Raw genomic sequence first — 15401 nt, forward strand, 5'->3', positions numbered from 1 at the left:
AAATGCATCTGTAAATAAATACAAATTAAATTCACGTCGCGCACGCTTTAATTACCTTCAAATGGAACATATACGCTCGCTTCGAACTATTAGTGTGTGAAGACGCTGTATGCGGTGGCGTAGCGCAAATATGAGAATGAATGAAAGTGTAGTAAACGTCAACGGATATCCCCTGCTCAGGGAGTAGGGAGCAATGAACACTGCGCAGGGACCATGTCAATCAGAACACAGTTCATTCACGGAGCTTACTTCTAACGAGTGGGTTATCTGAATCAGGTGTGTTAACTAACAGAGACATGCAAAATACGCAGAGCGGGGGCGCGATCTACCACATGTCCAGCCAAGCTAAACATGCGCGTGGTTCGTGGTTGTTCCCTCACGTTGTATTTTGTCCTTATAAATGTTACAAACTGCGATCTTTGTGTCATCTTCACTCACACCAAAAACATGTGTACACGCGACTGTGAGTGCGCGCGCGTGGCTGTGACGTAATTGCATGCGCCGCTGGCAATAAAAGGATCGGCTAGGAATCGGCAAGAGGAGAAATTGACCGGCCGGTCACCGATCAGGACCGATCATGCGAAAATCGTCCGATTCCGATCACTAGCCGATCAATCGGTGCATCTCTACTTTACAGCACACAACACTTGAAAACACACTTCTGAACACTGACATTTTTTACAACGCATTTACATGACATTTCATAACACATCATGCTTTACATCACGCTACGCAATTTCACATTACATGCTTCACAACATGCTTAGTGTTGCATTGCGTGCTTACATGCTTTACAGCAGGCTTAATGCTTGTTAACATGCTAACGTGACACTTGTCAACACTTTTAGTGATGCTTTACAACACATTTACATGACGTTTCATAACGCGTCATGCTACGTAATTTCACATTACATGCTTTACAACACGCTTAGTGCTTGTCAACATGCTTACGTGCTTACTTCTCAACACTTTTAGTGACGTTTTACAATGCACTTACATGACACTTCAAAACACGTCATGCTTTGCAACATCACGCTTTACAACGTCATGCTTCACAATACTTATTGCATGTTAACGTGTATGTGACACTTCTCAACACAGCATGGATGTATTTATACTACCAAAAGTGTACTGTACATTGGTGGTCAGCTTGGCGAACATGTTCCACACATGCACAGTAGATCAGCGTGAACAGTAAACAAACAGTTGCTCAGAGTTATTACACATCTGGCTGTCTTAATTTTTTTTATCGACTGATTGTAGAGGTGCGGGTGAAGAAGCAACAGACTTCTTCACACAACTTGTGCAATGTGCATGTGCAGTTGGTGCTTTTGTAGCCTACTGACCATACATTCTTGTCTGCACAGTCACAAAAAATGGGAGGCACACGGATGTCCGTGCATACACCCTCCAATGGCATTTTTTACGTCATGCAGACCCTAGCACACGGAAAGTATAACACAGGCTTTAGTGATGCTTCACAACATGCTTATATGATTCTTCTTAACATGCTTGCATGACATTTCTCAATGATGTTTTCAACACACTTGAATAGCACAACGAAACACACATAATGCCATGCTTCACAATGCACCTCACTACGTGCTGACTTGGTGCTTCACAACGCACCTCTGTTTATCTCAAACGTTATCTGTAACCTCTCTGGAACGCTCATATGATAGTAGGCCAGGATGCAGTGTTTAAGCTAGTCACATGACACCTTACCAATAGTCTCTGAATGATTCCTTTAAATATGACATATTTTGCCTATAATTGAGTAGCTTTTTGTGTTTTGAAATAAAACACACCCGCTGCGTCATCCCAGCAGCACGGCAGACAGACACCATACCCACACAGCAGAGGATCAGACTGGGAAAGGCCTGGTGCCAACAGACAGTCAGTGTTCTCTCTGACTCACGTCCCCCCGCAAGATCGTCCTGAGGGAGAGGAGTGTCCCAGTCTCTCTAAATATGTGTGACCTATCTGGGAAAGATGCATTTCTGAGTGGATTACCTGTAAATGCTGCTGTGACTCATCACTCTTACTTATGAAGACACAGCACTTCCTGTGTCGCAACAATCTCATAATCGTCATATCGTTGCAGTCTGATTTACAGAGAATTAGTTATAAGATGTCAGTGTGGGTGAATCACATAAAAATTATAAACCAAACCTGACACACACACAAAAGAAACATACTTTGGAAAATCATAATTATGAAGTCTTTTAACTACGATTATGTAGATAAGAATTTCATACATTTTGGAGCTGAATATGTGCTTCATTATTATGAAAATAATGGCACAATGCCAAGAAGTAAAATGATTTTGACCGATTTTGTGAAATTCACACAGTGACATTTAGTGTGGTTCATTTTTAGTTTGCACAGCCATGACGTCTGTGTGTGTGTGTGTGTGTGTGTGTGTGTGTGTGTGTGTGTGTGTGTTTGTTTCTTACGGCTGTCAAATGAACAAATCCCATCCTAATGCCTGGCAATCCCAGTGTAGCACTGAAATTCCATCCAGAATTCCAACAGATGAGCGTCTCTGATTCTGCCTGATATGTGTGTGTGTGTGGTGTGTGTAAATTCCACATGCCTGTGTGTATTACAGGCCCTTCAGTATGTAAATATAACACAGAATGCTAAAGAGGCTGTCGTCTCCTCTCTGTGGAGTAGTAGTAGACTACTGCCGCCAGTCCATTCATTGAGTTTCCATCTCTCTCTGTCTCCAGGCTTCTTCTGAAAGCAGGTATTGACATCAACAGAACCACTAAAGCTGGCACAGCTCTCCATGAGGCCGCCCTCTATGGGAAGACAGAGGTAGTGCGGCTACTTCTGGATGTAAGTTCATCTGTTTTTTGGAGACGACCCCTACTACAGGGGTCGCCAACCTTTCTGACATTAAGTGGCTTATTAATTTTAGCTTATGAATCGCTGTGCAATCCCTAGTGTTGGGTCGAGTCCACGTAAGTCGAGTCCGAGTCGAGTCCGAGTCTTTAACCAGTCGAGTCCGAGTCAAGTCCGAGTCCAAAATGGGGCGAGTCGGACTCAAGTCCGAGTCCAAATGGGTCGAGTCCGAGTCGAGTCCGACCGAGTCCAACTAAAAACTACTGTTTGTCAGTATCTTAACCTTGTTTTAATTTGTACAACTACAATAAGGCAATGACAATTTAAATGTAACAAAAGGAAACCTCTGTTGCATATTGCCATTGTGATTTTTTTATTTCACACCATCTCATTAGTGTCCTGCTCAGCAAACTTAAAGTCATGTAACAGAAGTTATGACTGACTTGATATTATGACATATTTCAGAGTGAAACAGCTTTTAGAATGTGGGAAGGACAATGTGGGAATTATAAGGGAAGGACAGGACTACGAGTAAAAGAATGAATCTGTGATAAAGGGAGGGGTAGGTGAAGAGATGGACAGCTAGTGACATATTTTTCTTAGATGAAAATGAGGCTGTGAGGGTTAATGACATGGAAGTCATTGAATAAAAGAATAAAATTCTGACTTTATTTTCTCAATTTCGAGATTATATCTCACAATTCTGATAAGAAAATACATTCTCCCTTTTCCTCTCAGCTAAAGTCATGAGTTTATTTTTTCCCTCAGAACTGACAAACTTGCTATTGCTGTGTTAAATTGAGTTCTAAAGTCTTAAATACAACATATAAACGACATAAAAAAATTCTGAATTCTGTGATAAAATAGGTAAATGTAAAATGTTATAGGTTTAAATAGTATTTTTTTACTGACATAACTGTAACGTCTACTCCAAATTGGTCTATTGACAACGGGCCATTGAATTATTAGAAAATAATGCACACCCAAGTAAGTAAGTAAAACATTCTCAAGCTTACTGAAGGAAAATAAACAGTCTAATAATTAATTACAAGCAAAAGCATAAATAAATATAATAATCAAAATACAAATGAAATAGTTTTATACGTTTTTCAGATTGATCTATATAGTAAAGTATACCACAGAAATAGTGTACTACAAACATTTAATGAAGTAATAAATGTAAAAATAAAACTCTCTACAATCTTCACCGTATATAATAAATATAGATGATTCTTATTAAAATTGCTAAACTGCTTCAATCAAGAGCAGTGAGTGATTTTCTCTTTTTATTTTGTTGTTTGATTATGACGCAGTCTGTGGCAGGTTTACACTGCTGTCGCTTTAAGACCGGACGCACAGATCATATATTTTGACACATCTGTATTTCTAACTCAACACAAAACCGATAGCATTTACATGAATGCTCTCCAAGACGATGCATTTTGACATTACCTTTCGTGTAAGTGTGTAGCAATAGAGAAAGAGTTTAATTCAGCATTGTGCGCTGACTGAGAGGCAGGCTTTCAAGTACCGGCAAGACTTTAAAACACATGCCAATAATACTGAATGTCACTTTCGTAATAATGCATCGAGTCAGTAAAATTTCCATCAACTGTCAATGGACTCGGCTGGACTCGGCAATAATTCCCGAGTCCGAAAAGCTCAAGTCCGAGTCAAGTCCGAGTCAAAATGCATCCGAGTCCGTGACAAGTCCGAGTCCGCTAAAAATTGTACTCGAGACCGGACTCGAGTCCGAGTACAAGTCCGAGTACCCCAACTCTAGCAATCCCTGCTGCCCAATAGAAACATGTAACAAAAAATGTAACATGCTGTCATATGCTTCATTTAGAGAATATTGTTTCGTAACAAAAAACAGTAATATGTTTATGTCCTGTGTTTTTCTGTGGCTCGAATCCAGAATAGTTTAAGAAGTAGTCAAGATGCATTAGTGATTACATTTTTCCACACTGGATGTGCTTGCTAATTTTTGTTTCTTATGATGGCAGAACGGGATTGATGTCAATATCCGTAACACTTACAATCAAACAGCGCTGGACATCGTCAATCAGTTCACTGCATGCCACGCTAGCAAAGACATCAAGCAGCTCTTACGAGGTGAGACAGTTATTTTAAGACTGTACTGATTGTATTTTGCCTCCTCTAGCTGTGTTGTGAACTGTAGTGTGTGTATTTGTGTCTAATGGTGTGAATGTGTTTGCATATTCAGTTGAAGTCAAAAGTTTACATACACCTTAAGAAATTTAATATAAGAAATAAGAAATTTCACATTGAAGACGTTTACATATAGCCCAAAATAAAATAATAGTTGAATTTATAAAAATGACCCTGTTCAAAAGTTTACATACACTTTATTCTTAATACTGTGTTGTTACCAGAATGATCCACAGCTGTGTTTTTTTTTTTTTTTTTTGGTAAGTTTGGTTTGGTTGTTTGTCCTGAACAGTTAAACTGCCTGCTGTTCTTCAGAAAAATCCTTCAGCTCCCACAAATTCTTTGGTTGTCAGCATTTTTGTGTATGCAACTATTACAGAAGGTTTAAACGCTCACTGATGCTCCAGAAGGAAACACAGCACATTAAGAGGTTGAGTTTGAAGATCAGGGTAAATGTAACTCATTTTGTCTTCTGGGAAACATGCAAGTATCTTCTGTAGCTTCTGAAAAGACAGTGCTAAATGAAAAATATATATATATATTTAGGAAAATAGGAAAAATATACATATCTTTATTATGTTCATAAGTTTTCACCCCTCAGCTTCTAATGCATTTTGTTTCTTACTGGAGCATCAGTGAGCGTTTGCACCTTCTGTAATAGTTGCATATGAGTCCCTCAGTTGTCCTCAGTGTGAAAAGATGGATTTTAAAATCATACAGTCTTTGTTGGAAAGGGTTGAAACACACAAAAATGCTGAAAAACCAAAGAATTTATGGGACCTGAAGGATTTTATTGAAGAACAGCGGGCACTTTAACTGTTCAGGACAAACAAAGGACTCATAAACAATTATCACTAAACAAAAAACAGCTGTGGATCATTTAGGTAAGAACACACCGTATTTAGAATCAAGTGTATGTAAACTTTTGAACGGGGTCATTTTTAAAAATTCAGCTATTATTTTTTCTTGTGGACTATATGTAAACATCTTATTCAGGTCAGTACTAAATAAAAAATAACTTTTATGATTTTTTTTCTGGTAAAATACTTAACATTTTGCAGATTCTGCGAGGTGTATGTAAACTTTTGACTTCAACTGTACACAGCATATGAGAGTGTGAATATGGTGAAGTTTGTGTGTGTGTGTTTGGGAATGGCCCTTCTTTGTAAGTGGTAATGGCAGACATTTAAGCTGCCATTTAGTAAGCAGCTGTTTAAACTCAGGATTATATAACCTGCTGCTTTCTCTGGCTAGTTTTGAGTGCGTAAAAGAGACAAAAGACATCTCCTGTATGTGTTTGTGTGCAGATGCATACCACAAATCTGTGGGGCCCTCCTATGAAACATAAGACGGAGCCCCACCCACAAGAACTTAAGTCATATGTGAACATTTGGATCAGGATGACATTGTAAGGCTGATGAGAGACTAATTCTCTTTATATATATGGCCTTTAAGAATGCATTTTTTCCACCACGTAATGAAAAATGCAAATTCTGTCATTTACTTATCATCAAGTTGTTCCAAACCTGTATGAGTTTCTTTTTTCTGCTGAACACAAGAAGAAGATATTTTGAAGAATGTTGGTAACTGGACAGTTGCTGGGAAAAGTACTATTAAGTCAATGAAAACCATCAACTGTTTGGTTTCCAAATTAACGGTTTCTCTAATATGACCTTAAACAAGAAAACTAAACTTAACTTCTACAAAAACCAAATGAACTTTGAAGTCTAGCGTCAAACTCGGTCCACGCTAAAAGGTCTTAGTCTTTGTAAACACACTATGTCAGTGTGACGCATGTCCCTGACATTAATGAGTCGGAATGTGAAACTTTTGACGTGTGATCTCCGTGCATTCTCCATGCGTTTTGTCCGGGTGGATATAAATAAATATGTAAAGTGAATATGTTGATATGGGACACTCATTCTGTTTGTGTCGTCTTTGAAGTCAGGCAGCGAACAGACAGCTCTTATCATAATGAGCACAGACATGCCCGTCTGCTTTAACCAGAGTGTGTATGTGGGCCACAATGCGTCCCTAAACCTCTGACAGACTCGGAGAATTAATTATTGATTCAGTGAGCCTGCCGTGTGTCCGTGTGTCAGCACATTCCTTCCATTGAAATAAAATCACAGAAATGACACGCTGAGAGCTTCAGATGGCGGGACTTCACTAAACTATTTTTAGGAACATTAACCTATTACATTTTTTGCATTTGCATTTTTATTACATTTCTCCAACAAAAAAAGCTTATGTGGAAATTTGCTTGAGAAATAAGAAAATCGAGCACTATATAAATTACAGTGATAGTAATATAATTTGTGACCCTGGACCACAGAACCAGTCCATATTTGCAGCAATAGCCAAAAATACATGTATGGGTCAAAATGCCAAAATGATTTATGCCAAAAATCATTAGGATATTAAGTAAAGATCATGTTCCATGAAGATGTTTTTGTAAATTTCCTACCTTAAATATATCAAAACTTAAGGTGAGACACTGCAGGTGAATAGTGTAAAAAAATAACTAATAGTTATGACCTTAATTACCCAGTTGATTGATTACATTGATAATTGTAAAAAAAAAAAATGTATTACAAGTTTATTACAATTAAAATTTGTAAATGAGATTAAATATGCACTAATTTGCATATTTCTAGCACAAAAATAAAAAAACTGGATAAAGTCAGTTTCAAAATTCATATTAGAGTCAAATGTTTTTACAAAACGGATTTTGGGTATCTAATTTTGTCACTTCATAATTTAGAAAAAAACTTAGAACAGACAGAAAACAATATATTTTTAACAATTTTGGGGGGAATAAAATGCATAAAATCAAGCAAATTATATATGACCAAATCCCTCTGTAAAAACCTTCAGGATATAGACAGGAATAAAATATAAAGTTTGGCGTGTGTAACTGCTACTGAAGTGGATATTTATGGCTCAGTGTTGGAGAAAAAAAACTCATTTTGAGAAAACAGCCTTCAAAAATATGTATTGTAATTTAAATCTATTGACACAAATAGATAATGTGCCAAAAAAAAAAAAAACACTTAACAGTGTCTTTTGGATGTTTTCTTAACACTGAAAAAAAAACACACAAAAACCAAAAAGGCCAAAATCTCAAACTTGACAGGTGCATGAAAAAACAGTTTTTGCTTGCAGTGTCTCTCCTTATTTTTGATTAATAATATGCATTGCTAAGAACTTCATTTGGACAACTTTAAAGGCGCTGTTCACAATATTTAGATTGTTTTGCACCCTCAGATTTTCAAATAGTTGTGTATCAGCCAAACATTGTCATATCCTAACAATACTTAGTAATGTACAGTATGTGGTATCTTCCGGTGTCTGAACTCTGTAAACTTCTGGTGTTTTGATTTGACACAGATATCTGTGTGTGTGTTTTCAGAAGCTACGGGTGTTCTTCAGGTCAGAGCTCTGAAAGACTTCTGGAATCTTCACGACCCCACGGCCCTCACCATACGCGCCGGCGACGTTATCACGGTACGACATGACTTCATTAAATCTCTTCACAGTCAATGTGTGCAAGTGTGTGCTTCTCTTAACGGAGAATGTCCATGATGTTCATGTCTTTCTTTCTTCAGCAGTAAAGAAATTGTTTTTTGAGGAAAACATTTCAGGATTTCTCTCCATCAATTTTAGAGTGTAGGACACTACTACAGTTTTTTAATTTTATAAAATTACTGAATTCAATGTAATTAAACCACTAAAATGCAACACAGAAAAAAAACAAATTTTTTAAACAAACATCTTAAAGGAGTAGTTCACTTTCAGAACAAAAATTTACAGATAATGTACTCACCCCCTTGTCATCCAAGATGTTCATGTCTTTCTTTCTTCAGCAGTAAAGAAATCGTTTTTTGAGGAAAACATTGCAGGATTTCTATCCATATAATGGACTTCTATGGTGCCCCCGAGTTTGAACTTACAAAATGCAGCTTCAAAGGGTTCTAAACAATCCCAGCCAAGGAAGAAGGGTCTTATCTAGCAAAACAATTAGTTATTTTCTAAAAGAATTGACAATTTCTATTCTTTTCAACCTCAAATGCTCATCTTGTCTAGCTCTGCGTGAGCTTTTGTATTCCAGTTAGGGTATGGCGAAAAACTCCTATTTCATTTTCTCCTCTAACTTCAAAATCGTCCTACATTGCTGCAGAAGTACCGACCCAGTGTTTACGAAGTGAACATGCAAAGGAGATCAAACACCCTTTAAAAAAAAAGGTAGAACAGCGATGTTGGGTGATTTTGAAGTTAAAAGCGAAAATAAGATGGGAATATTTCGACATACCCTTACTGTCATAAACAGAAGACACAGAGTTCATGCAGAGCTAGACAAGATGAGCATTTAAGGTTAAAAAGTATATAAATTGTCATTTTTTAAGAAAATAACCGATCATTTCGGTAGATGAGACCCTTCTTTATCGGCTGGGATCATTTAGAGCCCTTTGAAGCTGCATTTAAACTGCATTTTGGACATTCAAACTCGCAGGCACCATAGAAGTCCACTATATGGAGAGAAATCCTGAAATGTTTTTTTTTTTCAAAAAACATAATTTCTTTACGACTGAAGAAAGAAAGACATGAACATCTTGAATGACAAGGGGGTCAGTACATTATCTGTACATTTTTGTACTTCTCCTTTAAGTACTACACCAAACCCCCGTGTTCCTAGCTAGTTTATTCAACTAACATTTCAGAAGCAGTTTCACTTGAACTGAGGCCAGATTTTTCACTGTCATTCTCCTTCCATGGGTTCTTACTGTTCATCGCCTTGTTTTTTTGAAGGGCACTACAGATAAATTTACAAGTGTTTATTTGTTAACTCAACCCAACATACATTCTCTCACAGAATTGTTTCACAGGAAACTGTGGGCAGAGAATAAGTACAGTCGTTCACTGGAGGGTTCAGAGATGTATTTCATGAGCTGAATGTTCTGGCTGCTGTTTTGTTGTTGGGCCTGCAGCTATTATATGCTTTATGCGTGTTTGCTTAGGGTGCGCGGATAGGGTTATGTTATCTAACTTTCAAAAGCTTTCAGATCACGCATTGTCTCTGAACTCTCGACCTCCTCCTCTGTTTTGACTGGTTGTCAAGGACATGAAAAATGGCTGGATTACAAATCCAGCGGGTTGCGTTTGCAGCAGTACGGGTGAGATCACTGCGACGTCAATGTGATCTGCTGTGTTGTGATTGGCAGGTGATAGAGCAGCATGTGGATGGACGCTGGAAGGGCCACATTCATGACACCCAGAGAGGAACAGACCGGATCGGCTACTTCCCACCCTCCATAGTTGAGGTCATCAGCCGACGCTCAGGTAGAATAATAACCTGAATTGCAGCAGGTTGACCAGATTTTATTTACAGCCATTAACCCTGCGAATAACATTGTTTCCTTTACTGAACCAGTAACATGCTGACAGATGTAACCTAGACTTGTCTCTTTCTTCCATGCCGCTTCTTCCCATGTGTAATACATGTTCATCTCTAACCTCCATCCGCTTGCATTAACCCTCTGCTCCTGTCATGTGTGTGTTGTCCTGTAGGGGGCACCCTGTTACGACACGCCTCTCTGCCCACCCATAGGCAGCAGCTGCTCTCCAGGTCCCCCCTTAGTCCCAGCTTAAGTCTGAGCGGGGGCGGGACCCCTCAAACTGATGACTCCTACACTCTGTACACCACTAACCCACACCTGGTCCTCCCACACGCCAACGGTCTGAGCGCCAACCCAGGTATACACACTTGGTCCAACCTCTAAGGGTGCTTTCTCACCAGTTTCTACCTGGTATTAAGATGTTTTCAATAGTCCGGTCACAAATGGTCAGCTGAGACTCATACTGTTCCACCTGGCTTTAAAGGAGAAGGAAAACATTTCAGGATTTCTCTCCATATAGTGGACTTCTATGGTGCCCGTGAGTTTGAACTTCTGAAATGCAGTTTAAATGCAGATTCAAAGGGCTGTAAATGATCACAGCTGAGGAAGAAGGGTCTTATCCAGCGAAACGATTGGTTATTTTCAAAAAACAATGTAAATTTATATAATTTTAACCTCAAATGCTCATCTTGTCTAGCTCTGTGTCTACTCTAACTTCAAAATCGCCCTACATCGCTGTTTTACCTTTTTTTGTAAAGGAAATTTGATCTTCTTTGCACGTACACTTTGTAAACACTGGGTCGGTACTTCTGCAGCGATGTAGGAGGATTTTGAAATTGGAGGAGAAAATGAGAAGGCAGTTTTTCGACATACCCTAACTGTCTTAAACCGGAATACACGGAGTTCAGGCAGAGCTAGACAAGACGAGCATTTGAGGTTAAAAATACATAAGTTGTCCATTTTTAAAAAAATAACTTATCATTTCGCTAAATAAGACTCTTCTTCCTTGGCTGGGATCGTTTAGAGCCCTTTGAAGCTGCCTTTAAACTTTATTTTGAAAGTTCAAATTCGCAGGCACCATAGAAGTCCATTATATGAAATTAGGTAATTATCTGTAAATTTTGTTTCTGGAAGTGAACTTCTCCTTTAAAATGCTATTCAAATGCATCTCCTGTGACCACTTCTGTTTAGAGTTTCTCGAGACACTCTTTTTTGCGAAAATGCAAATGCGTCATGAATACTACCGACTGACCGATGCTGTTACGTGGATTACGAGTGATTGGGAAAGGAAGCAAATAAAAGGATAAAGAAAGCAGCTGCGTTTTTGGCTGCGGTCTGTTTGTATTAGTACAGTGCAGGAAAGTTTGAATCGCTTGGTTTGGTGCATTTTCTTACAACATGTCCCACAGTGTTAGGTCAGTAGGCTGTTCAAATGCATTCAACCTTTAAATGCTTCTTTGACTACCTCTGGAAGTGATGAATGTGGATAAGCTCAAAACATTTTAGACTCCATTTACACCTGTATTTAACGAAAAAATCGCAATACCATGTGGAAACAAGTCTGAAGCTTTTGATGCCAACATGGGTCTGTTTGACATCAGGGATCAGATTGTTTAGTTAATCTGAAATCACTTTTCCGAACTCTATTGCACACCAGTGACTGGTATACATATGGTACATGTGCACCCTCGCTAAACTTCATATCGTACATTTCAAAATAGGTACAGTGTGAATGCAATGGGTGTGTACTCAAATGGCGATTTTTCCACTGCTTGGTATGGCTCAGTTTAGGGGGTTATCCACTGTGTACAATACCTAGTACCTGTTTGTTTTTTTTGTACCACCTTGGTTGAGGTTTCAAGCGAGCTGTAACAATACCAAACAAACACTGCAGATCACTGATTGGTTAGAAAGAATTGTCACTATCAACAGCCACCACAGTATAATTTGTTCACACATTTTTTTTTAAACAACTTGCTTTAAACAACCGTAGCAACTTGGGAAAAAAGAAATAGCTGTATCATGGTCATTAGACGAGGTGGCGGTGCAATTTATAAAGATCAGTCTATAATCCCTTCCAATTTGAAGAGTTACTAAACTGCAGTGGAAAAGCAAACAGAGCCAAAGTAAAGCGAACCAAGCCATGCCGAGTAGAGTCGTAGTAGCACGCAGTGAAAAAGCGCAGAAAGTTAACCATTTCCGCTTTTTTAAGATAAGATGGTTTAAACCCCTACTCAGCAGCCACATGGTCAATTTAGCAGCCAGACTTCTTATTCTGTGTTTACAGATATGACACAAAAATGCACTAGTAAATGATGAAAGTCTGCAATTTCCCTCCAATACTGATAGCTTTAAATGCTTATGCTCACGTCATTAGATACCTGAAAACCATTCCATACTGTAGCTTTTTAATAGAGGTATGCAATTTGACCAAAAACGTAATTCACTGTAATGATTTAGATCAAAAAATATTTATTTTTGCTTTGGTGTTTTAAATTAAATACTTCACTTACTTCATGGATTTAAACCAAAAGATTCATAATTACGGTTGAGGTCAAAAGTTTACATACACCTTGCTGAATCTGCAAAATGTTAATTATTTGACCAAAGTAAGAGGGGTTGTGCCAAATGCATGTTATTTCTGATTTTGTACTGACCTGAATAAGATATTTCACATAAAAGACGTTTACATATAGTCCACATAAAAAAAAATAATAGTTGAATTTATAAAAATGACGGTGTTCGAAGTTGAGCTTGATTCTTGATACTGTGTTGTTACCTGAATGATCCACAACTGTTTTTTTTTTTTTTTTTTTGTTTAGTGATAGTTGTTCATGAGTCCCATGTTTGTCCTGAACAGTTAAACTGCCTGCTGTCCTTCAGAAAAGTCCTTCAGGTCCCACAAATTCTTTGGTTTTTTCAGCATTTTTGTGTATTTGAATCCTTTCCAACAATGACTGTATGATTTTGAGATACATTTTTTTCACACTGAGGACAACTGAGGGACTCATATGCAACTATTACAGAAGGTTCGAATGCTCACTGAGGGTTCAGAAGGAAACACAAACTTTTGAACAGAATAAAGATGATGTGTACATTTTTCATATTTTGCCTAAATGTTATATTTTTTTCATTTAGTACTACCCTTTAGAAGCTACAGAAGATACTTACAAGTTTCCCTGAAGATTTTTTTTTTTTAATTTACCCTGATATTTTAATTTCAAAAAGTTTTTTACCCCCTGGCTCTTAATGTTTCCTTCTGAAGCATCAGTAAGCATTTAAACCTTCTGTAATAGTTGCATATGAGTCTCTCAGTTGTCCTCAGTGTGAAAAGATGGATCTCAAAATCATACAGTCATTGTTGGAAAGGGTTCAATACACTAAAAAGCTGAAAAACCAAAGAATTTGTGGGACCTGAAGTTTTTTACTGAAAAGCAGCAGGCAGTTTCCTAACTGTTCAGGAAAAAGAAGGACTCACGAACAAAAAAAAAAAAAAAAAAAAAACAGCTGTGGATCATTCATGCATCAACAGTACTAAGAATCAAGTGTACAGTATGAAAAGGGTAATTTTTATAAATTCAACTATTATTTTACTATATGTAAACTATATGTAAACATATTTTATGTGAAATAACTTATTCAGGTCAGTACTAAATAAAAAATAACATGCATTTTGTATGATCCCTCAGATTTTGGTAAAATAATTAGCATTTTGCAGATTCTAAACTTTTGACCTCAACTGTATATTATTAGCCATTGGCAGTTGGGGTAAACGGTTGATTATTGACCTTGGGTGGGCTCAGGATTCTTCTGTACGACAGATATAGTAGAAACGCTGTCTTTGCATACACTGTAAACACTATGCAGTGGCACACACTCATCTGAAGCCCCTGATTTGGGATGCACACACCCTTATTATCCGCCCACACGACTGAGGCCAGTGGCCCAAAAAGTGTTTGTGTCTGCTAGGTGGGCCTCCCAGCAGCCTGTCCCAGCACATGACCCCCAGCATGGAGGACGTGTGGGTTTTACGGAACTCCTGCGCTGGTAAGAATCGCTGCACTCCCCTCCTCTGAAACGCTCCTCCCCTGCGCCCCCTACTGGCTGTCACCCCCTCCCTGCTGCAGACAGACCCGGCCTGTCGGACGCCACACAGACCCAGTTGGTGTGTCCGTCTCCAGATGTTAACCCCCTGTTAGCGTACTGCGAACCCTCCCGCTCCCGTAGCAGAACGTACTGTAGGTTGTGTGCTGTCATCTGTAAACCCCATCACCACATGCCTGTGGCTTTGCCCTGCTACCCCCACCCCATCCTGCCTGCTGCTTGAGTAGAAATCCAGCCCTCTGGCACAGTGGGCACAGTGTCCTCACAGCTGTGGGGTGGCACACTGGCATGGCAGTGCAGACGGCTGCTGTGATGGCATAATCGCGGTAATATTAGTTATGATTGCAGTCGCTCTCTGGACTAACGCCTCTGTCTCTCTCGCAGCTGGGGACAGGAACAGTGTGGGCAGCACTGGCAGCGTAGGCAGCACCCGCAGTGCAGGCAGTGGCCAGAGCACAGAAAGCAACAGCGCCCCCAATGGACCACAGCAACACACCACCAGCCCTGACACCAGCAAGGTAAGCGTTTGCTCAGAGAACACTCTGAAGGAAACAACTTCAAGAGTTTACATTTAGAAAAAAGAGGTCTGTTTCTGTAGAAAATAATCATTTTTGTAATTATGGATGTTATTATAAATATTTGAATCTTTATGAAGTTTTGAGTCATGGTCTGAGGGCCAGTTCCTATGTGAACTAAAGTTTTATAGCTAGAGTTTCTTCTGACATTTTCTCTCATTTTACACAGGCAACACCCTCTGTTGTGGATTTACTACAGCCAGATCATAACAAACTTCCAGACTCAACCACAGGTGAAGAGTTACCTGTGCCATATTTACTGTGATTATCTCTATACAGCTTATAGTGATAGTATTTGGAGACTCTT

The 15401-nt window shown here is 38.8% G+C and overlaps 1 protein-coding gene across 3 annotated transcripts in view; it reads left to right on the forward strand.

Annotated features, from left to right (window-relative positions):
• Positions 1-15401, forward strand: part of LOC141337372 (caskin-2) — an 80454-nt gene that overhangs the window by 58409 nt on the left and 6644 nt on the right. For 2 of the 3 annotated variants that reach the window (XM_073843187.1, XM_073843193.1), the window contains exons 8-14: positions 2733-2841; positions 4854-4962; positions 8432-8526; positions 10242-10359; positions 10588-10773; positions 14904-15037; positions 15264-15327. In XM_073843187.1, coding sequence (XP_073699288.1) covers positions 2733-2841; positions 4854-4962; positions 8432-8526; positions 10242-10359; positions 10588-10773; positions 14904-15037; positions 15264-15327 — 815 coding nt within the window. The remainder of the gene's footprint in view (positions 1-2732; positions 2842-4853; positions 4963-8431; positions 8527-10241; positions 10360-10587; positions 10774-14903; positions 15038-15263; positions 15328-15401) is intronic. The other variant, XM_073843200.1, reaches the window with a different exon arrangement.

Source organism: Garra rufa, chromosome 1 (genome assembly GCF_049309525.1).
Source record: "Garra rufa chromosome 1, GarRuf1.0, whole genome shotgun sequence".
NCBI lineage: Eukaryota > Metazoa > Chordata > Actinopteri > Cypriniformes > Cyprinidae > Garra > Garra rufa.